Source organism: Somniosus microcephalus, chromosome 6 (assembly GCF_052327205.1).
Source record: "Somniosus microcephalus isolate GS21.2 chromosome 6, FLI_Smic_1.0, whole genome shotgun sequence".
Taxonomy (NCBI): domain Eukaryota; kingdom Metazoa; phylum Chordata; class Chondrichthyes; order Squaliformes; family Somniosidae; genus Somniosus; species Somniosus microcephalus.
In genome coordinates, this window is record NC_140992.1 from 178,830,037 (window position 1) to 178,855,024 (window position 24,988).

The 24,988-nt window shown below is 46.0% G+C and overlaps 1 protein-coding gene across 1 annotated transcript in view; it reads left to right on the forward strand.

Moving 5' to 3' along the window:
- vac14 (vac14 homolog (S. cerevisiae)) overlaps positions 1–24,405 on the forward strand; it is a 398,888-nt gene extending 374,483 nt beyond the window's left edge. The window contains exon 18 of the mRNA XM_085992023.1: positions 17,085–24,405. Coding sequence (XP_085848149.1) covers positions 17,085–17,244 — 160 coding nt within the window. The 3' untranslated portion in view covers positions 17,245–24,405. The remainder of the gene's footprint in view (positions 1–17,084) is intronic.
- The last annotated feature ends 583 nt before the right edge of the window (positions 24,406–24,988 follow it).

Genomic DNA, 24,988 nt, shown 5'->3' on the forward strand with positions numbered 1-24,988 from the left:
GTTCGAGTACAAGAACAAGGATGTCTTGCTGCAGTTGTACAGGGCCTTGGTGAGACCACACCTTGAGTATTGTGTGCAGTTTTGGTCACCTTACCTGAGGAAGGACGTTCTTGCCATGGAGGGAGTGCAGCGAAGATTCACCAGGCTGATACCTGGGATGGCAGGAATGACGTACGAGGAGAGATTGTGTCGATTGGGCTTATACTCACTGGAGTTTAGAAGATTGAGAGGGGATCTCATCGAAACCTATAAAATTCTGTCAGGTGTGGACAGACTAGATGCAGAAAGGATGTTTCTGATGGCCGGGGAGTCCAGAACCAGGGGTCATAGTCTAAGGATAAGGGGTAAGCCATTTAGGACAGAAATTAGGAAAATTTCTTCACCCAGAGAGTGGTGAACCTGTGGAATTCTCTGCCACAGAGGGCGGTGGAGGCCAGTTCATTAAATATATTCAAGAAAGAGTTGGATATGTTTCTTGAGGCTAAAGGGATCAAGGGATATGGGGAGAAGGCAGGGACAGGGTACTGAATTTGGATGATCAGCCATGATCTCATTGAATGGCGGAGCAGGCTCGAAGGGCCGAATGGCCTACTCCTGCTCCTATCTTCTATGTTTCTATGTTTCTATGTCTTACTTGGCTTTAACAGAATTAGTGCTCTGTATTCTGACCTTCAGCCTAGGGCATAAACTAGCTAACCCTGCCGTCTCCTCCCGATATATCAGTTAACCTGGCTTCAGTGTCAGCTTTTTGTCAAAAATAACTCTTGACCCAACCAGGAGTATAAGGCTAACCTTATGGTGTCTGGGTGGCCCAGTGGTGGTGTCGGGGTGGCCCAGTATTAAGTTCAGATCATGTTAAATAGTTCCATGTCTGCAGTATAAGTAGAGACTAGTGTCCGATATTAGTCAGGCACCACAGTCGCATCTTGGGAATGCTGCACACATCACCATGGTGTGATAGGACACAGGCTCTGCCTATGATTTCCCCACACAGTGAGCTCCTGATTCAATCATGTTGCTGTGGGCTGTTGCCAAGGCACTTCCCCACAGGAAAAGAAAGGGAAATAAATCTGCAGGGCCTATAACTGTATGAAATAGTTCTATTTTAATACGGTTCTTTGACAAGATGGATGGCAACCGGGGTTGCCCTGTCCCCAAATAACATCCCATTGTCGTCCTTTGTTGCAGGAGGGAAATGAACGGGAACAGCACTGAATCCTAACTCAGCCAGGCAGGCCATGGAGGCCTGGTGTTAAATGGAGCAGTAGGTCTGTTTAAGGTCACCGGTAAAGTGGGGGGGGGGGGCAACCTCAAATGGGCCCCGGGGTGTATTATGAGTGCCACTGATATGGGACAAGCTGTCGGTTTGCAGAGAGGCGCTGATTAACATCGGTGGGTTTAGCCTGCTTTTAACCCTGCTGGTGTGTGTTTGCCCAGTACTCTGGGGGTTACTGGGTAGTGATTAAGTGGGGACAGGCTACGTGTGGAGTTTTCCGATAAAGCTGTTTGTGGAGAAAATGCTAACAGCAGCAAAACTCCTGCAGCTGACCTTGAGTGTGTGTCGCTGCCAATGATTGGAGTGGGCAGGGCACTGATCTCTCGGCCATCTCCATACATGACTGATACCGTGTGCTCTGACCCAGGGAGTCTAAACAAAAAGAGAAACTAACAGGAAGTGCAGCCCACCAGAGTCTGCCAGAGCATCTGACCCTTCCAAAGAGGCTTCAGGGGGGATATAGACAAGCTAAGTGAGTGGGCAAGAACATGGCAAATGGAATATAATGTTGAGAAATGTGAAGTTATCCACTTTGGTAGGAAAAATAGAAAAGTAGAGTATTTTTTAAATGGTGAGAGATTGGGAAATGTTGGTGTCCTTGTACACGAATCACTGAAAGTTAACATGCAGGTAAAGCAAGCAATTAGGAAAGCAGATCAGCCATGATCTTATTGAATGGCAGAGTAGGCTCGAGGGGCTGACTGGCCTACTCCAGCTCCTATTTCTTATGTTCCCAGTGACCTGACGTTAACCCTCTAAATGCTGGCAATGATTTAGTTCCCCATGTCGCTGGTGTTTTGATGTGTTTAGTGACTCCGGTTTTATGCTGGGGTGGGGGGTGGTTACTCATGTTTGTGATACTGCTGCAGTTACTTGGAAATGGTTGCATGCATTCTCTACTCCACTCTCCGCCCCACATTGTATTTTATTTCAGAGCTGCATTTGTAAAGTGGGGTCAGTATTACTCTCCAGTCTCACCGCTTCTTAAAGTCTTTAGCTCCAAAAGAAACGACTCGTCCTAATCAACCTAGACAAATGGTTGGGGGCAGGAGGAAAATCCACCCCCACAGTGTCCAATCCCTTTACAGTTCCACTTGGGCTCTGCATGTACTTTAATGTGGAATTTTCCCTATGTTGCAATACAGAGCCAGCAACCTACTTTATCCTTCCAACTACCCAAAATAACTGAGGTTAATGTGGCTGTTTTGCTTGGTATGTGCAGCAGAGAATTCCTGCGCTGCTCGCTTCTGGCAGGTCCCTACACATAATACCCACTAGGCAACCTCACTCCGTGATAGCAGTAGGTGAGAACAGTAGACCTGGGTTCTGTAGGGGGTGGTGTGTGGCACATGCGCCCAGTCAGCTTCGTCTCTGACTGTCCCTTGAGCGGTTCAAATCGCTCCCACACCCCTGGGTTCTGGACACCGGACTTAGGTACAGGCAGCGATGCAGAAAATCGAGTAGACAAGTGGTTTGGTGTAAGAAAACCAAGATTTTATTAAAACGGAATAAAACAGTCTTATGAGAAGTTACTGGCAGAAAATACAGGCATAAACAATAATTATACTTATATGGGAATGGGAAACACACGGCACATCGAGGGAAAAACAACTACATTAACAATCCCCTTATCCTTATCCCACCCCCTATACCTAACTAGATTAAGCTATGAGGGGCCAGAAATTCATGCTCACCAATCCAAAACCTGTTGCTTTAACTTTGAGGTTTGGTCTTTTGTCCTTTGGGGTACTCCGTCGCCACGTGGTCTCAGGGCGCGGTGCTGGAGCTGTTGCTGCGACACACCTTCCCTCTCCTCAGCTACCGTCGTCGTCTCGTCGCGATGGGTTCTCCTCTTCTTCTCCCTTGGGCGGTCGTCGGCAGTAACGTTGCGGTTGGCGGTCTTTACTGCTTATGCGACTTTACTACCCATTCTTTGAACGCTGGTATATTCGTTGCGGGCGTGGACACCCGCGTCTAATGCCAGCTTATTCGCAGTGTTCAATAGCCAACTTATTCTCACTGTCCATACATATATACACTGCTAAATTCTTCCCCAAACGCCAGCTTATAACTAGGCATTTGGTTTTTACCAATGCATCTTTTGCTGCCCTTCTCTGCTCTTGTCGGTTTTTACCACCACCTTCATCTCGCCTTGTCTCGTCTCGTTTCGTGGCCTGTGTGTCCTGTATGACTTTGAACTCGGGTCTCGTTGTTCTCCTGCATTTGGTATGGATGTCCTTGGTTGTCTAAACGGTGCGGGGAGCGAGAAGAGAACCCGCCACGAGGCCAGGGCACGAGTACGAGCGGCAGCAGCCCAAGACCAAACGAGGTCAGAGTCAAGAGAGCGATTGCTACTGGTGGGCCTCCAATTATACCCGTTTCTTCCACTCCTTATCTGCGCGCCAAATCAGGTCAGTCCATTGTTTCACTTTTGGCGGGCTGTTTTAAATGATTACAACCATTTACTTTACCTACTTTAGGAGTGGGTATCTCCGGGTCTAATGGCCCTGATGTCCTGGTTGCTTTGTCATGGATAAGGCTTGATTGTCCTCATCCTACCTTGATGGCTACTGTGAGCTGTTATCGATTAAACATGCAGAGAGCTAATGGCCACAATTATAGACCCATCTAGCTTGATTTGATTTGATTCAAATAAATGTGTATTCTGTGTTTACTTTGTCTGGCTGGGCTCCAAAGAGTCTCTGATCACAGATTCCTGCATTTTAATGTTTCGTCTGCAGGCCTGCTTGCTGGCAGAGCCTTGCTTTTAAAAATCCTGTCAAATGTTGATCACAAGCTTTGCAGAAGCCATTTTGGGTGCCCTGTGTTTAATAACTTGTCCGAAAACAGGGTCCCTTGATCCATAACTTGGGGAGTGCGGGAATTTTGAGAACCCTGCACTTACAGTTCCTTATCACGTCTCTCAGACAATGACTTTGAAGCACAGTGACTTGTGCAGTTGAGTTAGCGCACAGCGAGATCCCAGAATACGCAGAGAGAGATGATTGTTGACCAGTCGGTCTGTTTTTCATCATGTCTCTCAGGATGCTCTGCTCTTTGACCTCCAGTTGAACTAGGTGTTTTTTTTAATATTGCATGCTGAAAGCAACAGATGCTGGCCAAGCCTGGGCGATAAAAGGAGTTTGATTTCACCTTTCACCTTGGATCGGTATTCAAGTCCAGCGCAGTCATTTCCTCTAACTGTAGAGCACCTAGATAGAATGAATCTGGGCGCTCGCAACCCAATTACTAACTCAGTAGGGTGCACAGGACAACTTAATCAGACAATCTCGCTCAAATAAGGATGCGTGCTGCAGTAGACGAGCGATGTTTGTCTGGGTTCAGGTTTAAAGCACATTGTTGGGGCAGACGAGAGGAAGTTTACCCTACACCAAGCCCACTTTGAGACTAGGTGAGAAATATGGAAGCAGTGTCTACTCAGCGCTGTCGCCTCTCTCTATTGATGAGAGCAAATCCCTCTCTGACCTGTGGCATAGCTATCTCGATCTCAGTCCTGAGGAGTGGAAGGACCCCACCTATTACAGATGTGAAGAAGCGCCCAGCCCCGAGCTATCTGGCAGGCTTCCTATCATTGGCAGTGTTGATCCCCGATGTATAGTTCCTATGAAATGCTCATCAACCTTTAGCCCCTGCCTGTGTCTGACTCATGCTAACACTTGGATATCACCCGTGCAGTAATTAAACAGTCCAGAGTGCACCCTTGGGTCATCAGGGGTGAGAGGGTGACTCACCTGAAAGCATTTTATTGATGACTTAATGCATTTATCACCTATTCTCTGAAGCCATAAAACGTCTTGAGGCTGAACCTCTTACACCAGCTCTTGACACCTGCTGTTTCATGCTTTGAATTCAGAAGTCTGGATTAGCGTTTTAAATTGTTGGTGACCTGTGAGCCTTTCTGAGGTGTTACAGTGAACATAGGTAAGCAATCTCTCTCAATGAGTCTACAACAGACCCAGACACGAGGCGAGGAAAACCCCATTGGTGGAGAGCTTTGGGAAGCATAGGTCCAAAGTCACCTGTTCCTCCCGAGCCTACTACACTGACCACACATCATGTCTCAATTTACACATACACTGTATCCCACAATGTTATTTTCTGAAAGAAATCTATCATAAGTGCTGTCTTCATTCTCACTTCACTACCTTTTCTTTTACCAACTTTTTCCCCTTCCATTCCCAAAGGCACTAACTGTGATACCTCATCTGAGTGACGAGTCTTTACATGTGAGCTTAGATGGAGAAATGTTGGGCAGGATATTCTACCATAAAAGGCATCAGAGCTGCGTTGAATCCTGTCTTTCCCCCCAGTGTCGAGCAGGGTCCCGTCTAGCAGTCAGAAGTGGGAAACCCAGCTGATATTTTTATTCCCTCTTTAGCCCAGAGACAGTGAACCTGATAGTTCCACCCTCACCCACCAACCCTCCCAGCTCAATTCGGCTAAATCAGCACAGCCTGGGGCTCAAACCTGGGATCTTCCTTGTCTGTACACCTCAGTACTATAACGGGCAAATTTACCCACTAGGCTATACTTTTTACTAAAACATAAATATGCATCCAAATCTGGAGGGTTTTTTTGGTTGTAATTTGCTGAAGATATGTATTTTCTATTTCTTTGCCTTTAATATGTTGAGTTTGGACTGGCAAGGTGAGAGGGGACTGTGCTGAGAAGCAGAGCTGCTGATTCCTCCTCTGCACCCTCAGTCACTCAAGAGGCTTGTTGCAAGAATTAAGGCACATGGGATTAAAGAGAATCTAGTCCTTTGAGTTGAGGTACGTCTGGGAGATGGAAAGCAAAGAAGAGCAGGGGTTAAGACACTTTTGGGATTGGTGGGATGTGGGTAGTGAGGAACCACAGAGATCTGTGCTGTTTTGACTTCTATTTAGGCAAGTAGTTGGGACACAGGCACAAGAGGAATGATATCCAAGTTTACTGATGATACCCAACTGTAATGGGGAGGGATCGTAAACTGTGAAGAAGCATGCAGGAGATTGCAGGGGGCTGTTGGGTGGCGGATGCAGTTCAATGTAGAGAAACATGTTGAAGGAAGAAGAAATTGAGCAGTAAGATGTTTAAGAGTGAAGGAACTGTGAGATCTAAGGTGCAAATACATAGATCTTTACAAGTAGTAAAGATCAAATTAAAAGGCAAATGGCGTTATACAGAGTGGCATCCAATATACGAAAATTACGGGCAGGAAATCACTAGCTAGTCCATCAAGCCTGCCCCACATTCATGATGCCGGGAGCCTCATGACTAGACACTTCCTACTCATCAGCCATGTAATCTCCTGGGAGAGGCAAAAAACCCAGGGCCAAAAAGGGGGAAAATCTGGAAACTTTCTCTCCGACCCCCTCAAGCGATCGAAACAAGTCCTGAAGACCACATGGTCAACGCTTATTAACTGTTAAATCGCTTACCTATTCTAAGTCTTCACTAGGGAAGAGGGTGCTGCCAATGTGGCAGAAAAGGAGGAGGCAGTAGCAATATTGAATAGGATAAAAATAGGTAAAGAGGAGGTACTTAAAAAGTTGGCAGTCCTCGAAGTACAAAAGTCACCCAGTCCAGATGCGATGCATCCAAGGTTACTGAGGGAAGTAAGGGTGGAAATTGCAGAGGCACTGGCCACAATCTTCCAATCCTCCTTGGATATTGGAGTGATGCCAGAGGGCTGGAGGACTGCAAATGTTACACCCCTGTTTAAAAAAAGGGGAGAGGGATAAACCCGGCAACTACAGGCCAGTCAGCCTAACGTCAGTGGTGGGGAAACTTATAGAGAAAATAAACTGGGATAAAATTAATTGGTATTTAGAAAATAATGGGCTAATAAATGAGAGTCTGCATGGACTTGTTAAAGGCAAATCATGTTTGACTAACATTATCGAGTTCTTTGAAGTAATGTTGAGGATGATGAGGGCAGTGCGGTTGGTGCTGGGTATATGGGCTTTCAAAAGGCGTTTGACAAAGTACCACATAATAGGCTTGTTAGCAAAATAAAAGCCCATGGGTTTAAAGGGACAGTGGCAGCATGGATACAAAATTGGCTAAGGGACAGAAAGCAGAGAGTAGTGGTGAACAGTCGTTCAGACTGAAGGGAGATATACACTGGTGGTCCCCAGGGGACAGTATTAGGACCACTGCGCTTTTTGATATATATTAATGATCTGGACTTTGGTATGCAGGGCATAATTTCAAAGTTTGCAGATGGTACAAAACTCAGAAATGTAGTAAACAATGGGGCAGATAGTAACAGACTTAAAAAGGCATATGGGATCCTTGGCTTTATTAATAGAGGAATAGAGTGCAAAAGCAAAGAAGTTATGCTAGACCTTTATAAAACACTGGTTCGGCCTCGGTTAGAGTATTGTGTACAATTCTGGGCACCACACTTTAGGAAGGATGTCAAGGCCTTGGAGAGTCATAGGGCTAGAAATTCGGTGGGCTGCGCCACCAGTTAGCGCCTAAAGAGGGCACTCAGTGGCTTTAGCGCCACTGGCCACGCCTCCCGCGATATTTAGCTGGGGCGCTAATGGCGGCGTTAACCTGTTGCGCTGCGCCGCCTCCGATGACGTCATCGGTGTGCGCAGCGCCCCGCTACCGCCCCGATCTCGATATTTGGCAGCGACCGCCTCTGTAGCGCCGTTCGCAAATGGCGCCCGGTTCACGGGGCCTACCTGTGGTGGCAGTGGCGCAAATTAAGGTGGCGGTGCGGGGCAGCCGGTTTTTTCAGCGGCCGCCTGCCAGCACCTCCGTCCCGGCCTCCTGATCGCCTCCCACGGCATTGCCGGCTGTTTTCCGAGAGCCCGGTGTAGTGTCCGCGTATCAATAACACACGGACTGCAGGAGAACGGTAATAACAGGTGTTTACTGAACAGAGGGTATGCTGGAAACTGAAAGTACAGAAGCCTGCTACGGCTTTATATACAGGTGTGGTCACTGCCGGTACTACAGTATAAAAGCAGGTCTCTCTTAAAGGTACATACACAACAATTCCTCCCCTTTTAGATAAACAGTACATAACATTCATTTAACAATTAAAGAATAACTAATTACAATTACAATTTTCTCTGTACTATATACATCAGCTGAAGTAATCATTTATAAATTCAGTCTTTGAGGAGGCTTCCTGATCCTGTCTGGATAGCGTCTTTCTCGAGTATCCTGTTCTTGCGGCGGAGTCGATTCTGGCTCTTTGTCATTGGTTGGTTCGTCAGCTTCCAATACCACTGATTATGAGGTAGACGCAATCTGTACTTCGGGTTCATCACCAGGTGCGCATGCTCGTGGTATGGGTTTGACTTGTTCCTGTGACTCTAGAATCTGGTCAGCATGGCGTCTCACGATGCTCTCTCCAACGCCCACTGTGTACATTAGTGGTCCCTGCTGTGTGCATATCGTTCCTGGCTGCCATTTTTCTGTTTGGTAGTCGCGGGCCAAGACTGGTTGCCCTATCTTGAAGCTCCTGGTTGGCTTCTCATTTATGTGCTGGAATTGCTTATCCTCAACATCTCGTCTTATGTTTGGTTTGAGCAAATCCAGGCGACATCTTAACCTTCGGTTAAAGAACATTATGGCTGGAGCTTGGTTGGTGACTGCATGTGTCGCATTCCGGTAAGCAAACAAGAAATTATCCACCTTGTGTTGTAGTGGTATGTTGCCCTTATAGATCGCCTTTATTGCTTTTTTAAAGGTCTGAACAAACCTCTCAGCCAATCCATTTGTGGCTGGATGATATGGGGCAGATGTGTAATGCTTTACCCCATTATTCCTCAAAAACCTCCGGAAATCCTCGGACACAAACTGTGGTCCATTGTCGGAGCAAATCTGTTCTGGCAAGCCATTCCTGGCGAAGATGGTCCGTAGGACTGCAATAGTTTTCTCCGTGGTGGTGGAGGACATTTTGATGACCTCTGGCCATTTCGAATGTGCATCCACGGCGATTAAAAACATTGAGTCCATAAATGGACCAGCAAAATCAATGTGTACCCGTTGCCATGGAGATGAGGGCCACTCCCATGGGTGTAGTGGGGCCTGTGGTGGAGCGTTTTGGACTTTCTGGCATCCTGTGCATCTCTTGGTCATTTCCTCGATTTCTTTATCGATTCCCGGCCACCACACAAACACCCTGGCTAGGCTCTTCATTTTTACCCCTCCCAGATGAAGCTCATTGAGCACTCTATCTCTCAACTTGGATGGAATTACCACTCGGGATCCACACATCAAGGTCCCCCGGCACACTGACAGCTGTTCTCTCCTTGGCGAGAATGCTGGCAACAGTGAGTCGCCATGTGCTGGCCATCCCTTCACCGTCAAATCATAGACCCGAGAGAGTGTCGGGTCATTTCGGGTTTCCTTCTCTATACTTGAGTTTGTAACAGGTAGACATTCGACTATGGTCGAATGGAATATCTCAACAGGGTCCACTGCAGGTGCTTCCTCCACCGTAGGCAACGGCAGGCGTGACAGCCCATCAGCGTTTCCATGCTGTTTCGTACTCTTGTACTCTATGTCGTATTGATGTGCCCCTAGAAAAAGTGACCATCTTTGCAGCCGTTGCGCCGTCATCACCGGAACGCCCTTCTTTGGATTAAAAATGGAGACAAGAGGCTGGTGATCAGTCAGTAGGGTGAATTTCTGCCCGTGCAGATAGTGATTGAACTTCTTCACCCCCCACACCAGGCTGAGGGCCTCCCTGTCAATCTGGGCGTAGTTACGCTCGGCTGAGGTTAACGAGCGTGACGCAAAGGCTATTGGCCTCTCTGAACCGTCAAGGAATTTGTGTGACAGCACCGCTCCAATGCCGGAGGGAGACGCATCACATGCCAACCGAATCGGTAGTGTTGGATTGTAGTGGGCCAATACTTCTTTTGAAGTGATTAGGCATTTACATTTCTAAAAGGCACGCTTACACTCATCACTCCATTTCCATGCTACTCCAGTTTACAGCAGGGCGTTCAGTGGGTGCAGAATTGTAGATAAATTTGGCAAGAACTTATGGTAGTAGTTCACCAACCCGAGGAACGACCTCAGTTGCGACACATTTTCCGGTGCTGGAGCCTTGACTACTGCCTCAATCTTGTCTGGGGACTTATGTAACCCCTCTTCATCAATCACGTGGCCACAATACGAGATTTGTTTCCTGAAGAACTCACATTTGGGGCGGTTGGCTCGTAGCCCATATTCTTGTAATCTAGTGAGCACCTGCTCCAGGTTGGCAAGGTGTTCACTGTCATTTTCGCCCGTAACCAGGATGTCATCCAAATAACACTGGGTCCCCGGGATCCCTTGCAGGACTTGTTCCATCGCCCTCTGCCAAATAGCCGGAGCTGATGCTACCCCAAATACCAGTCGGTTGTACTGGTAAAGACCTTTGTGAGTGTTTATCGTGAGGTATTTTCTAGATGCTTCTTCTACCTCCATTTATAGATACGCTTGGGCCAGATCAATCTTCGTAAAGCGTTTCCCTCCAGATAGTGAGGCGAAAATATCTTCTATCCGCGGAAGTGGATATTGTACTGTGTGCAGGACTGGGTTCACAGTTACCTTAAAGTCCCCACAGATGCGAACCTTCGGCTCCCCAGGCGTGCTGCTCAATGATTTCTTCATTACAGGAATGATGGGTGTGGCCCACTCGCTCCAGTCCACCTTGGACAGCACACCTGAACGCTCCAGACTCTCCAGCTCTGCTTCAACGGCTGGGCGGATCGCATACGGTACCGGTCTGGCCTTAAAAAAATTTTGGGTTTGCGTTATCTTCAACTTTTATCGTTGCCGTTACGCCTTTTAGAGTCCCAAGTCCTTGCTGGAACACCTCTTTCGCGTCAGTTAGAATTTTTGACAGTCGTCCAGGTGTGACGTCGTCATCCTTTTTGTCAGCCACAGTTAGCGCCTGAATGGAATGCCAATCCAATTGTATTTTTCGGATCCATTCCCGTCCCAATAATAGTGGTCCTCCATCTTGTAGTATATATAGATACAGTTTCTGTGTTTCCTTGCCATTGTATTTAACGGGCACCCTTATTTTTCCTCTGGGATAGACTTTTTGCCCCGTACATGTCTTCAATACAATGGACGTGTCCTTCAAGGGTATGTGTGAGAATAGCCGCTCATAGTCTCGTTGATTCATGACTGTTAGGGCTGATCCTGTGTCCAATTCCATCTTTACTTGGGACCCTGCTATCATGAGGGTGACCCAAATGGTTCGGTGATCCTCCTTTGCGATCACGTTGTGTAACTTTAGACAATTTAGTCTCCTGCTCCCGGAGTCATTATCACTCTTCTGAACTACTGTCTGTCATTTTTTGTACTTTCTTGTACTTTTCCTTAGTAGTTCTTTTAGTGTTGGTTTTCTTTCCTGACCTGCAGACTCGTGCTATGTGTCCCACTTTTCCACATTGCCTGCATACTTTGTCCTTAAACCAGCAATCCTTCTGGTCATGGGTTGTCCTGCCGCAGCGATAGCACTTTTCTGCTCCATATGCCATTTCGTTGGTGCTATATTCTTGCGGTTTCTGTTGTATTTCCGCAGCTCCCCGTGCTGCTGCTTCGTAGGATACTGCCACGCTGAAAGCCTTTTCTAGCGTAAGGTCCTTTTCCGAAAGTAGTCGTTTCTGGGTTCCTTCACTCTGGAGCCCGCAGACAAACTTATCCCTTAAGGTATCTGCCAGTCCTGCTCCGAACTGGCAGTGCTTCGATAACTTGCGTTGTTCCGTAAGATAGTCAGCATTACTCTCATCTTTGTGCTGGTTTCTTTTATGGAACTTGAATCTTTCTGCTATCAGCAGCGGTGTAGGGTTTAGATGTTCCTGTAAGATATTGACAATCTCTTCAAAGCTTTTTTCCATTGGTTTAGCTGGAGTAATTAAATTCCGCAATAGGCCGTACGTTCTCGCGCCCATCAAATTTAATAATACCGACGCCTTCTTTTCATCGGCCACCTCATTTGCCTTGCAGTACACTTCAATTCTTTCCACATACGTGGTCCAGTCTTCTATTGCGTTGTCGAAAGCAGTGATACTGCCACTCTTCGGCATCTTGGGTGGTTTAAAATGGCGCCTCCCGCGCTTTTCCTCCTTCCCCAATGGATTAAAATGGCGCCTCCCGCGCTTTTCCTTCTTCCCCTTGCTGCCAATGCTGCTCCTAGCGTTCTAGATAGTAATGGCGGCGCCCTGCGGCTTCAGCGCGTCTCTCTTTTGTTAATTAATTTCCTTCGTTTTATTTTTCATCGACGCTGTCCACTGCGCGTCTCTTTTCCTTCCCCTCTTTTTATTTTCTTTAACGCTGCCTGGCTCTTGAGCACCGACCGCGCCCTGTGCGCTCCACCCTCTCTCTCTCTTTTTTCCTTCCCGACGACGCTGCACGGCCCCCTTGCAGAGCCGCTCGATCGAGCTCAAGCCCGCCGCAGTCCGGAAAGGTCAGCGCACTACCTGCTACCAGCACCATTTGCTGGAACACCTTGACTGTGGAGCCAAGCCCAGCTCTCCACAGTTTCCCCTGCGATTCACTGGGCGGTTGCCCACGGTCGACGCCCGTTGCTCTGGCTTCGACCTCCAAGAAGCTTCTTTTCAGGGATGGATCCCCGTGAGGTGATGCAGTACTGCAGGTGAGTTCGAACCTGCTTGTCGCCACTGTAGTGTCCGCGTATCAATAACACACGGACTGCAGGAGAACGGTAATAACAGGTGTTTACTGAACAGAAGGTATGCTGGAAACTGAAAGTACAGAAGCCTGCTACGGCTTTATATACAGGTGTGGTCACTGCCGGTACTACAGTATAAAAGCAGTTCTCTCTTAAAGGTACATACACAACACCCAGCACTTCTCCTCGGTGCCGGGCTCTTTTGCCGACACTCGCGATCAGAGATCGCGCTGGTGCAGGCCCCTCCCCCTTAAGAATGGGAGGAAGGCCTGCAGTACCGCAGCGTGTGGCGCTGCGGCACGTTGCGCTGTGATATTCAGTTTCAGCGCCCTAAGAGGGACATGGTGCGCCTCGAGCCTCGCCCCGTGTCCCTCTTGGGGCACTCAACCTGAATTTCCGGCGGTCGCAGCTGCTCCGAACGCTGCGCTAAATCCGGTGCCCAGGCGAGCTTGGCGCCCCGTTTGCGGCTCCACCCAATTTCTCCCCCATAGATGTGCGGGTTAGGTTGATTGGCTATGATAAATTGACCCTTAGTGTTAGGGGGATTAAATACGTGGGGTTACAAGGATAGGGTGGGATATGTGTTGGTGTAGGGGTTACGGGGATCGGGTGGGATGTGTGTCGGTGCAGGCTCGATGGGCCGAGGTGGCCTCTATCTGCACTGTTGTGATTCTGTGATAACGGCACAGAAGGAGGCCATTCGGCCCATCGAGTCCGTGCCAGCTCTCTGCAGCAATCCAGACGGTCCCATTCCCCCGCTCTATCCCCGTAGCCCTGCAAGTTTATTTTCCTCAAGTGCCTATCCAGTCTCCCCATGAAAACATTGAGTGTTTCCGCTTTCACCACTTCCGTTGGCAGCGAGTTCCAGGTCCTCGCCACTTGCTGCGTAAAAAAAGTTTTTCCTCACTTTCCTCCTGCATCTCTTGCCCAAAACATTAAATCTGTGTCCCCTAGTCCTTGTACCATCACCTAGTGGGAACAGCCTTTCCCCGTCTAGCCTATCCAAACCCATCATAATCTTGTACACCTCCATCAAATCACCCCTCAACCTCCTTTGCTTTAATGAAAACAAATCCAGCTTCTCCAACCTGTACTTGTAGCTAAGATCCCCCATCCCTGGAACCATTCTGGTAAATCTCCTCTGCACCCTCTCAAGGGCCTTCACATCCTCCCTAAAGTGTGGTGACCAGAACTGGACGCAATACTCCAGTTGTGCCCTAACCAGCGCATTTATAATACCTCTATTTATGAAGCCCAAGATCCCATATGCTTTGTTAACCACTCTCTCAATATGTCCTCCCATATTCAGGGACCTATGCACATCAACTCCCAGGTCCCTCTCTCCAAAACTGTGCCATGAAGTGTACATTGCCTCTCCCTATTCCTTCTGCCAAAATGTATCACCTCACGCTTCTCTGTATTAAATTCCATCTGCCACGTGTCTGCCCATTTTGCTAGCCTTTCTATGTCCTGCTGCAGTCGATTGCTATCATCCTCACTGTTTGCCACACCCCAAGTTTGGTGTCATCGACAAATTTAGAAATTCTACTCTGTATTCTAATATCCAGGTAATTTATATATAAAAAAAAAAGCAGTGGCCCCAGCGCTGACCTTTGTGGAACACCACTGTCTACCATCCTCCAGTCTGAAAAATAGCCATTTACCACTGTTTTCTATCCTTAAGCCAATTCCCTATCCAAGCTGCCACTGACCCACCTCTTCCATGAGCCTCAATTTTGTTAACCAGCCTTCTATGTGGTACTTTGTCAAACGCCTTCCTAAAATCCATGTAGACAACATCCATTGCATTCCCTTCATCAATCCTCCCTGTTACTTCGTCAAAAAATTCCATTAGATTAGTCAAACATGATCTGCCTTTTACAAATCCGTGTTGGCTCCCCTTAATTTAGCTTAAACCTTTCCAAGTGCCTGCTAATTTTTTCCTTGATTATTTTTTCTAAAACTTTACCCACCACTGATGTTGAACTGACCAGCCTGTAGTTGCTAGGATTGTCCTTAAACCCTTTCTTGAACAATGGTGTCACATTTGCCACTTTCCAATCCTCAGGCACCTCCCCCTTAGAGAAGATTGGAAAATTATGGCAAGTGCTTCTGCTATCTCTTCCCCCAATTCCCTTAACAACCTGGGATGCAAGCCATCTGGACCAGGCGATGTATCCACTCTAAGCATACCCAGCCTTTCTAGTACATCCTGTCCATCAATTCTCACCTCCTTCCATTGCTTCTACCTTTTCCACTTCTACCGATATTATGTCAGCATCCACCTCCTTAGTAAAGGGTGCAGAAGAGATTTACTAGAATGGTACCAGGGATGAGGGACTTCAGTTATGTGGAGAGACTGAAGAAGCTGGGATTGTTCTCCTTAGAGCAGAGAAGGCTAAGAGGAGATTTGATAGAGGTGTTCAAAATCATGAAGAATTTTGATAGAGTAAATGAGGAGAAACTGTTTCCAGTGGCAGAAGGAATGGTAACCAGAGGACACAGATCTAAGGTGATTAGCAAAAGAACCAGAGGCGACGTGAGGAAACATTTTTTTACACAGCAAGTTGTTGGGATCGGGAATGCACTGCCTGAAAGCAGATTCAGTAGTAACATTCAAAAGAGAATTGGATAAATACTTAAAGGGAAAAAAATTATAGTGCTATGAGGGAAGAGAAAAGAGGAGTTGGATTAATTGGATATCTCTACCAAAGAGCTGGCACAGGCACAATGGGCTGAATGGCCTCCTTCTGTGTTGTATCATTCTTGTGATTCTGAGATGCTGCAGCCAAGAACCGGTCCAGCTCCCTTTTGAAGGCACAAGCTGGCAACGTGTTCCAGTGGCTCACTGCTCTCTGGGAAAAGAAGAACCGCCTGACATCTGGCCTTTTCCTACTCTTGTGTAATTTATATATAAAAACAAGCAAATGATGTTGAATTTGTACAGGACAATGGTTAGCCCACTGTAGGAGTATTCTGTGGTAGTTTGGGTGGCCTGTTATAGGAAGGAAAGGGTATAGCAAAGAGTTACTAGAATTATACCAATAAGGAGAGGTGACGATTATGAAGAAGGGCTCAAAACTTTGGGGCTTTTTTCTCTAGAGTAGGATAAGAGGGAATTTAATAGAGGTTTTCAAAATTCTGAAAAGTTTTGAATGAGTAAATAATGAAAGATTGTTTCCACGAGTTGGTAACAAGAGGACACAGACTGAGGATGGCCACTAGAAGAACAAACAAGGAGGAAGTCAAACCCTTTTTCGCACACAGCATGGAATGTTTTACCACACTTTTTTATTCATTCACTGGATGTGGGCGTCACCGGCAAGGCCAGCATATGTTGCCCATCCCGAATTGTCCTTGAGAAGGTGGTGGTGAGCCACCACCTTGACTTGCTGGGCCATTTCAGAGGGCAGTTAAGAGTCAACCACATTGCTGTGGGTCTGGAGTCACATATAGGCCAGACCAGGTAAGGACGGCAGATTTCCTTCATTAAGGACATTAGCGAACCAGATGGGTTTTTACAACAATCCAGTAGTTTCATGGTCACCATTACTGATACTAGCTTTATTTAATTGAATTTAGCTGCCCTGGTGGGATTTGAACTCGTGTCTCCTTCCGTGCTGCATCCTTTTGACTCTGTAAATAGTATCTCAGATCTGGTACAGCAGGAGTTACCGACCTTTCATATCCCTATGTTACCCTTGTTGTATACCTTACCTCCCAGTAGATCTCTGTCTAAACAAAATGCTCAAATTAGAATTGAGGTGAGGGTACTAGGTTTCTTCACACCATCAGAGAGAGAGACTTGCAACTGCCAGAGCTGTGACTATAACCAGCTCCCAGAGCTAGCTTAAAGAAAGCTGTTCACATCCCACCCAATGTCCGAACCTATCCCCAGTAGCCCTCATTTTTGCCAGAAAATTGGGTTTTCTTTTTATAGTCATTCTCGGGACACAGGTGTTGCTGACAAGGCCAGCCTTTATTGCCCATCCTTGTAGACCTTGAGAAGGTGGTGGTCCATGTGGTGAAGGTGCTGTTAGGTAGGGAGTTCCAGGATTTTAACCCAGCAATAATGTCCATGTCCATTTACTATCCATTTAATCTTCCTTCTATTTGTCTTGCGTTAACTGAAATTGTTTTGATTTCCAGGCCCAGTGAGAAGCCCGCGACCTCCAACAGGCAAGTCCCTTCAGAAATCGACTATAGCGAACTGCTACAGCACTTTGAGAAGGTACAAAACAAGCACCTGGAAATCAGGCACCAGCGGGCAGGCCGCAACGATCAGCTGGAGAGGAAACTCCCCCAGTGACACAGAGGCAACCCATTGCGTTTGATGGGCACCAGTCAAAGGACAATGCATACTCAACTGTAAGATTGCCAGTTGCGGGACTGCCTGAATCATGGAGCTGTTTTTGTTGGGCTGCTCTACTGCCTTTGCAATGCACAGTCCTTTACCACTACTGATATTCACTATGTGGCCTGGGCAATATTCCTGTGTTAATTGTGTAGAATTTATAAGCCTGTGTGAACCTCAAAGTGGAGAAGTGACCATTGTTTCGCAATGCTCCCCCCTCAGTGCCCTCACATGGTAGTCTTTGCACTGACCAATGTTCCCCAATGCTCACCCCGCCTCAGTGCTCCCACATGGTAGAGTCTTTGCACTGACCAATGTTCCCCAATGCTCAACCCGCCTCAGTGCTCCCACACGGTAGAGTCTTTGCACTGACCATTGTTCCCCTGTGTCCTCACATGGTAGAGTCTTTGCACTGACCATTGTTCCCCTGTGTCCTCACATGGTAGAGTCTTTGCACTGACCATTGTTCCCCTGTGTCCTCACATGGTAGAGTCTTTGCACTGACCATTGTTCCCCTGTGTCCTCACATGGTAGAGTCTTTGCACTGACCATTGTTCCCCTGTGCCCTCACATGGTAGAGTCTTTGCACTGACCATTGTTCCCCTGTGCCCTCACATGGTAGAGTCTTTGCACTGACCATTGTTCCCCTGTGCCCTCACATGGTAGAGTCTTTGCACTGACCATTGTTCCCCTGTGCCCTCACATGGTAGAGTCTTTGCACTGACAAGATCCCCTGTGCCCTCACATGGAGAGTATTTGCACTATTACTGCTTACCCAGCTGGCGAGCCACGTACAATAGCTTCTCTGGTCTAGAGAGTGTTTTATTTTTCACTTGTGTACCAATCCTTCCACTAATTTCCACAACTATACCCCTCCTCCCCCTTTCCTCCACAATTGTGATCAAATTCCATCTTTGTCTAAAACCATTCCTCATTTCACAGGAACGCAGAATATCCCAGTCAGGACCAATTTGGGAATTTCTCTTGTGACCATAACTTACTATTTTGTTAATTGAACTCCGTAAGTGTGAGCAGGCTCTTTGTCTCCTCTTTAATCGTACTGCCATACGGCACTTTAAAAGCCTAGTCAACAGCATCATGGGCAGAGAGTCAATCTGCACTGATCTCTTGTCAATTGACGTTCTTGAGTTGTTGACTGGTGTGGGCAATGGGAAAATGTATCACTGCTTCAGTAAGGGGTGCTCTTCTTTGGTTAAGGCTGAGGCACATTGTTGGGAAGAGTAGAGGGAGCTTTACTCTGCATCTCGCAGTGCTATACCTGACCTAGTGGTGCTTGATGCTGATGCTTGGAATGGGCAACATTAGCATCCTGCACCCCGATAAGCACAAGACCACACTGGTGCATCTTCACAGGAAGTGATGGGGCAGATTATTGTAAATAGAATTTAAATCAGACAAATCTTATGAAACAAAGGTGAAAGCTGTTCTCTGATCACAGCTGACCTTGGTTGAAGGTTGTTCACTGATGTCCTAAGAGTGTCACGTGATTGAATTGAAGTAGGCCACAGGCAGTGGAGAGGCTGTATAAATGGTGAAGTATTTGCTGAAAATGTACTATAAAATCAAGTGCACGAATTGTTATTTTGGTACACGCCAGTGCGATTTGTGGGGTTGCGCCCCAATTTGAAGGACATGTAGGAAACTGTGACCTGTACACCAGATCAGGCAATATCAAAAAAAAAACTGAATCCTAAAAATCTTCAGAGTGCAATCAAATAATGTAACACAAACCTTCCCGAACACGGAGCTGGTGGATGGGCTGCACATCTTGCCTCACCATTAAAGCTCCTGTCTGACCCTTGGTGACCTGTTTTCCCGAACAACTTAAATGCATCAAGCTCTTTGTTTTAAGCTATCATTGCTCGGGAGTGGGAGTGGGGGTGCGGGGTAGAGGAATGTTGGGGATTGAAATTTTTGCACTATTTTATAACTCATGTCGGCTCTGCTACTGATTTCTTGGGCTTCGTTGTTTTACACAGGCTTTCAATGGCCTCTCGTTTTTGCTGTCCCTTGTTTGACCTATCGTTAGTCTGTATTTGTGTCAACCTGGGGTCAGAGGACAAATGTCAGATGGTCAGTCAGTAACTGGAGTAGGTACCCACAACCAATGTTCCCTCTTATTTGTTTTTGGGTGCACGGCCTATTCACATTTTCGCGATGCCCGAAACTTAGCATTGAGAAAGCCAGTCCCAGACTGCGCTGAGACTGGCAGAGAGCTGCGCAGCCGCACAGCTTATAAGGAATGTTGCCCACAACTCCGAAAATCTTGTTTTCTGTCTGCTTTCAAAGAATTTTTTAACCGAGCGAATGCTGCTGTGTCAGCCAATGGGTTGGAGGTGGGACTTGTGGTTTTAATTTACTCATAAACTGCAGCAAACAGTCTCTCAACTTGTGACCAAAACTGCAGCAAACAGAGTCTATTTACTAATAAACAACAGCAGAGTCTCTAGTACAGCAGGATTATTTCTCCAGCAGAATGCAGTGAGTGGAGGATAGTTGCATAATGCAGATTATGTGCATAAAATCAATCCTAGTGCGTAAAATCAACAGCAGTGCAGTGTCCAGGCGTGATTGACCAGGAAATTTACCCAATCATCTCCATTCTGGCCAGGACTCGTGTCGCCATATGCAGCTTTTTTAAAATTTAAAATAGCAAGCGGGAACAAACCTCATCAAACTTGTAGCAGGAGGAACTTGCTCCTCAACCTGACTGCATTGAAGGAGCCACAGTACCAGTAACTCCTTCAAGCCTGATCAGCACTTGCTGTTTAATTAGAAATATTCAAAATGCAAACACGGTAAAGTTGATTCTTTGCAAGTCGTTTCTCTTTTAAAGAGGATGTCGTTATTAAGACTTCCTCCTTTTAAACTCTGCCGTTTCCAGTTTAGTGACCCACTTAAAAGTAGGTGCCTCCCCGACACACAGAAATATTGAAAACCATTTAACCCTCCCCCCATGAAATGAATAAAGTTGAAATCCACCAGCGATGGCCAGTCTTGTACAAGGTATTTTAAACTCAACAAGATGAGATCCCTTTTCCTTCAGCAGAATCGAGTTTGGCTGTAATTTTAAAGTCCTGGTTGATCTGTAAGGTGCTGGATACTGGACACGGGGTCTGCTGTTCAATGCAGCCAGTACTTTCCTCAGATACCTGCACCCACTGAAGTCTCCCACCGATATCTCCATTATTTCTTCAAATGTGTGTTTAAAAGCTGAATAATTACACAATTCACTTTTGTTAAAATTAATAGAACTCACTAAAATTGGTTGCCCCAGCAACATCCTTCTCCTTGCTCCTCCTCCTCTTTCCCCCCTCCTGCCACCGCCTCCTCCCTCCTCCTCATCTCCCTTCTCCCCACCCCAAAAAAATCATGGCTCACGTAACTTCTGTTTTGGGGTTAAGGGGCAAGTTTGCCGAGCTGAAGTTAAGCAACTTTATCTGTGTCCAGGGCCCACTCAGTTCATGGCATTGATCAGGACCCTGAACCTTTTTTTGCGGGGGGAAAGAAAACAGAAATTAGAATTAACCTTTTATATCTGAGATAATATAATTAAGTCTGATTTTAAACATTATACATTTTGTTTTTTGGTGCCCTTTTTGTCCAACACTAGGACATCAGAGTTTACATTGAGGAAACACAACAGTGGTTTAATTCAGTGTATTGGTGGCAATACATTATGGTAAAAATTGCACTTAATACACTTTAATGTTGTGTGATACTCAGTTCATATCAAATCTCACTGCTCCCACCCCCATGGACAGACCTGTACCCAGCATTACTTCACCTCAGTTTTATACAGTTACCCACCAGTACTGTACCCCAGTGTTATACAGTGACAGAAACAATCTGATTGTACTGCTGGGTGTTTTTCACAGCTCGAGTGTGAACGTTGCACAAACTACCTGTTACACTTTACCAAAATCCTAGTGACAACATTACTTATAATTTGAAAGGTGTTTCATGTCTTTTTTAAATTTAGATTTCAATTTTATTCATCCTTTTTCTCACTGTCCCATTATTTTAGATCATTAGCAACATTATGGATTTATTCAGCGTTCATTTTTTATATATATATATACGACATCTAATAAGTTTATCCTGTGTCTCTGGGAATGAGCAGAGTGTCCACATTGTGTTCTGTATGATGATGCTGAGCGTTCTGGCTGCTTAATGCTGAGCTCTTCGTTCCCCTGGGGCAGCCTTTACCTTCAACAATCTTTGGTCAACTAGTATTATTTTGTTCTGATTTGCGTTTTTCTTTTCTGGAATCCAATCCTGATCAAAGATCCCAGTGATTTCGCTGTGTGAGGGGGGTTAACTGGATATTGTTTACTCCAATGTATGGGTCAAGAAATAAAGGTCTTCTGCAGTACGTTTTTGGAACACTTGTGGCTGAGCTCATTTTTTGAGGGATGTTTTATCACCTCACCCCACCCGTCCCTATCTGAGCAGTTGTATCCTAGACCAGTGCCATTAGTCATTTGTCCCTGAACCCCCCCCCACCATTGGGAAGTGGTTCGCCGCTCTGGAAATCATAGGCACCACTGTGGTCCACCTCTACCTACCATTACCTTGCTCTGCCATTCCCTGTGCGTGAAGAGTTTTAACGACAAACCACCCGGCTCGGGTACGCAGATAGGGGTTTAAAATGTGTTCCAGCTGCTGAGAATCCAGCAAATTGCAACCTCTGTTTTTTCTGGTTCCCCTCTGTTGTGGGATCAAGTTGTGGCATCACTCTTACCTGACCTTTTTTTTAGGGGACTTTCAAACATAACGCTGCATCAAAAATGACATCTTTAAAAGCTGGTGGGTGTTTGTTCTGCAGGGACATGCTGGTGACATTGGGGAAGTCTGTAATGGAAGTGAAAAATGCTTATGTTCATTTGTCTCAAGTGAAGTCACTCTCCAAGCTCTTGGAAAATTCGGACACCAAAGTCTCTGATTTTTAATTGGACGGCACGGAATGTAAACTTCCTAAGATCTTCTAAGCACCTAAGAGCTCGGCCCACCAGGAGTGTCCATCAAACATTCGGACACTAGCTGACCATGATTTGCTGCCCCTTGTTTTGGTGGATGGCACATTTTGGGCAGTTAATGTCCAGATTTCCAATCAGTGTGCTCTTTACACAACTTTTATGCCCAAAACCAACATCTAGGTCAGAATATCTAAATGATGAATTTTTGCAAAATGAATTAGTCCTCCAGTGATGGACTGTCCACCTTAGTGTGGACAGTACCTCCCAAATTCAAATCAATACTGATGCAATTGAGAGTGGGGTAACAGTAAGCATACATCATGTATAGATGGCTCTACGGGTAAATGTACCACCTGCCTTGGTACTGAGCAATTAAGACTAGGAAGGTCCCAGACTTGATCACCCGCTCAGGTAGCTGATTTCAGCGAGGGCTGCAGTTGGACTGGGGGAGGGGAAGGAAATCAGCAAGACCCTCACTGGGAAATATGTGTGCGAGAGTGTGTGTTTGTGCATGTGTGTGCGTGCGCGTGCGTGTTGGGCTGGCTGTGATGCCTCCACAGTTGAATAACCTGCCAGTGCTCACTGTTGAGGCTCACACATGGGAATGACTCGTGCCCATTGGAATTGGACCCCAGTTGAAGCCTGTGCTGTCAGGACAGGTGGGGGCTGTGAGGGAAATGCAAGGTACATATTCAGCTCATTGTGGGTTTTCAGGAGCTCACTTGTTGCAGTAAAGTGGGTGACAGCATTCGCTACTCATCAGGTACCCCAAACACTCACTGATGACATCAAAGAGCAAATGAACAAAAGCAGTTGCAGACTGGTGCCCAGCACCATCTTTTATTCATGTTTTCCTTTAAATTATTGTTATCCTAACAGACTTTTCTTTTGTAAGATTTTCAAAATGAAGAGGCTCATTATGAACAATGTTATTACATTCACTTACTGGATGAAACATTCTTAACGTGTAGATTTATTTGTGTAACAATCTCCGTGCGTATGTGTCCCGCCCCAGAATCCTTCCGAGTGAGGTGGTGCTGGGTGTCCAAAGCAGAACCCATTGTGTTGAATAAAATGTGAATGTACTTCAATCATTGTTATCCTCTCTTACTGGGGATCCAATTATCTATAAGGCAAGTGATTTGCCAGGGAACAACATCCTGTGAATTTGCCACCCATAGTGATACTTTCCTGAAAAAAGGGGATAATGCAGATGGCAGTCCCGTGGTTAGTGAACACCGGTTTCTGGGCTGAGTGGACAGAAACAGGGGGGCAAGGGCTGGGACAGCGATCAAATGGCACAACTGAATGTCGGACAGATGCCACAACTATCCGTCCTTGTCATCATTTTCTGGCCACAACAAATCACTTGCCTTAATTATGTTTAAGATGAAATATGAATTTGTAGTAAATCTGTTTAGAGTTCTAAGAGCAAGAGCTAATCATGCCCTCAGATTGTAAATAAAGACAGCACATCCAGTGCAGGTAAATTAATATTAACCAATCCTGTTTACAAAGGGACTTGTCCTTTGAATTTAATATTTAAATAAACTTTTGCTGTACATAGCTGTGTAAAAGAAATGATATACCTTTTAACCCTGTTTACAGGGCAGCTGTTTGTATTTAAAGAAGCTTTGTGCTAACTGGGCACTTTCTTTGTAAGCTTATCCCATGACGCCCAGATTCTGTGGTGTATTTTGTTTCCATGATATTTCTGGTCTGGGATTTAAAGATTTTTACTTCTCTACCAAATTACAGGAGAAGGGGTGGGCCTGAGTTCTCAGCTTAGTTCTCGAGACAAAATGGGGAGCATCTTGGAATGGAGAGAAGACTAAACCCTGGAAGGACCAGTTCTCAATGGTATCATCTCCAAACAATTTTTAGGTATTGAAGCTCAAATAATTCTAGAAATAAACCAAGAATAATGTCAGAAGGAAAGTGAGCAATATAACACAATAAAAGGCCTGAACTCAGTTGGGTTTTGTTCCCTCTAACAATGTGTAAATGTTTCCTTTGCAGTAGAATAATATGCTCCCATAACAAAACTGTTAGTCTCCATTGAAGGGATATTATTTAGAATCTGTGATTAAATAAAGGTGCACTGTCTCTCTTTGAAGTTCTGTCATTTTTGATGTTTTCAAAAGGTGTTTGACAAAATATATACTCAGCAAAGACCAGTAGGTTACTTGAGTCCTGATTTTTTTTGTAAGTAATAAACTACATCCCTGGACAGTATGGTGGTCGGTGCTACCTTAGGCTAACCCTACGTCATTCTGAGCATGCAAGTGCAGCCAAGATATCTCTTGCTCCTTCACCTAGCATTTACTTCTTATCTCATCCGACACGACAAAGCTATTGTCAATTGAAGTGGTGTCTAGCTTTACAAAAGTGAGAGATTGTCATAACTCATGCTGGGGGTCAGTGGTTATTGTTGCTCAAATGGGGTCCTACTATTCACCATCTTCATGAATTATCTATAGGATATGTATGAGCAGTATCATCAGTACCGAGGATGATCAATATTAGAGTGTCGCGCTGAGCTGAGCAACTGGGCCAGTGACTGGTGAATGCCATTTAATATACACAATGTACAGGCACAAATAACTGTAGACAGTCACATATTGGGAATTGGATAGAAAGTGAGAGTGGTAATTGACCGGTCTATGAGCATCTAAAGCCTGAAGTTGATCAATAAATAT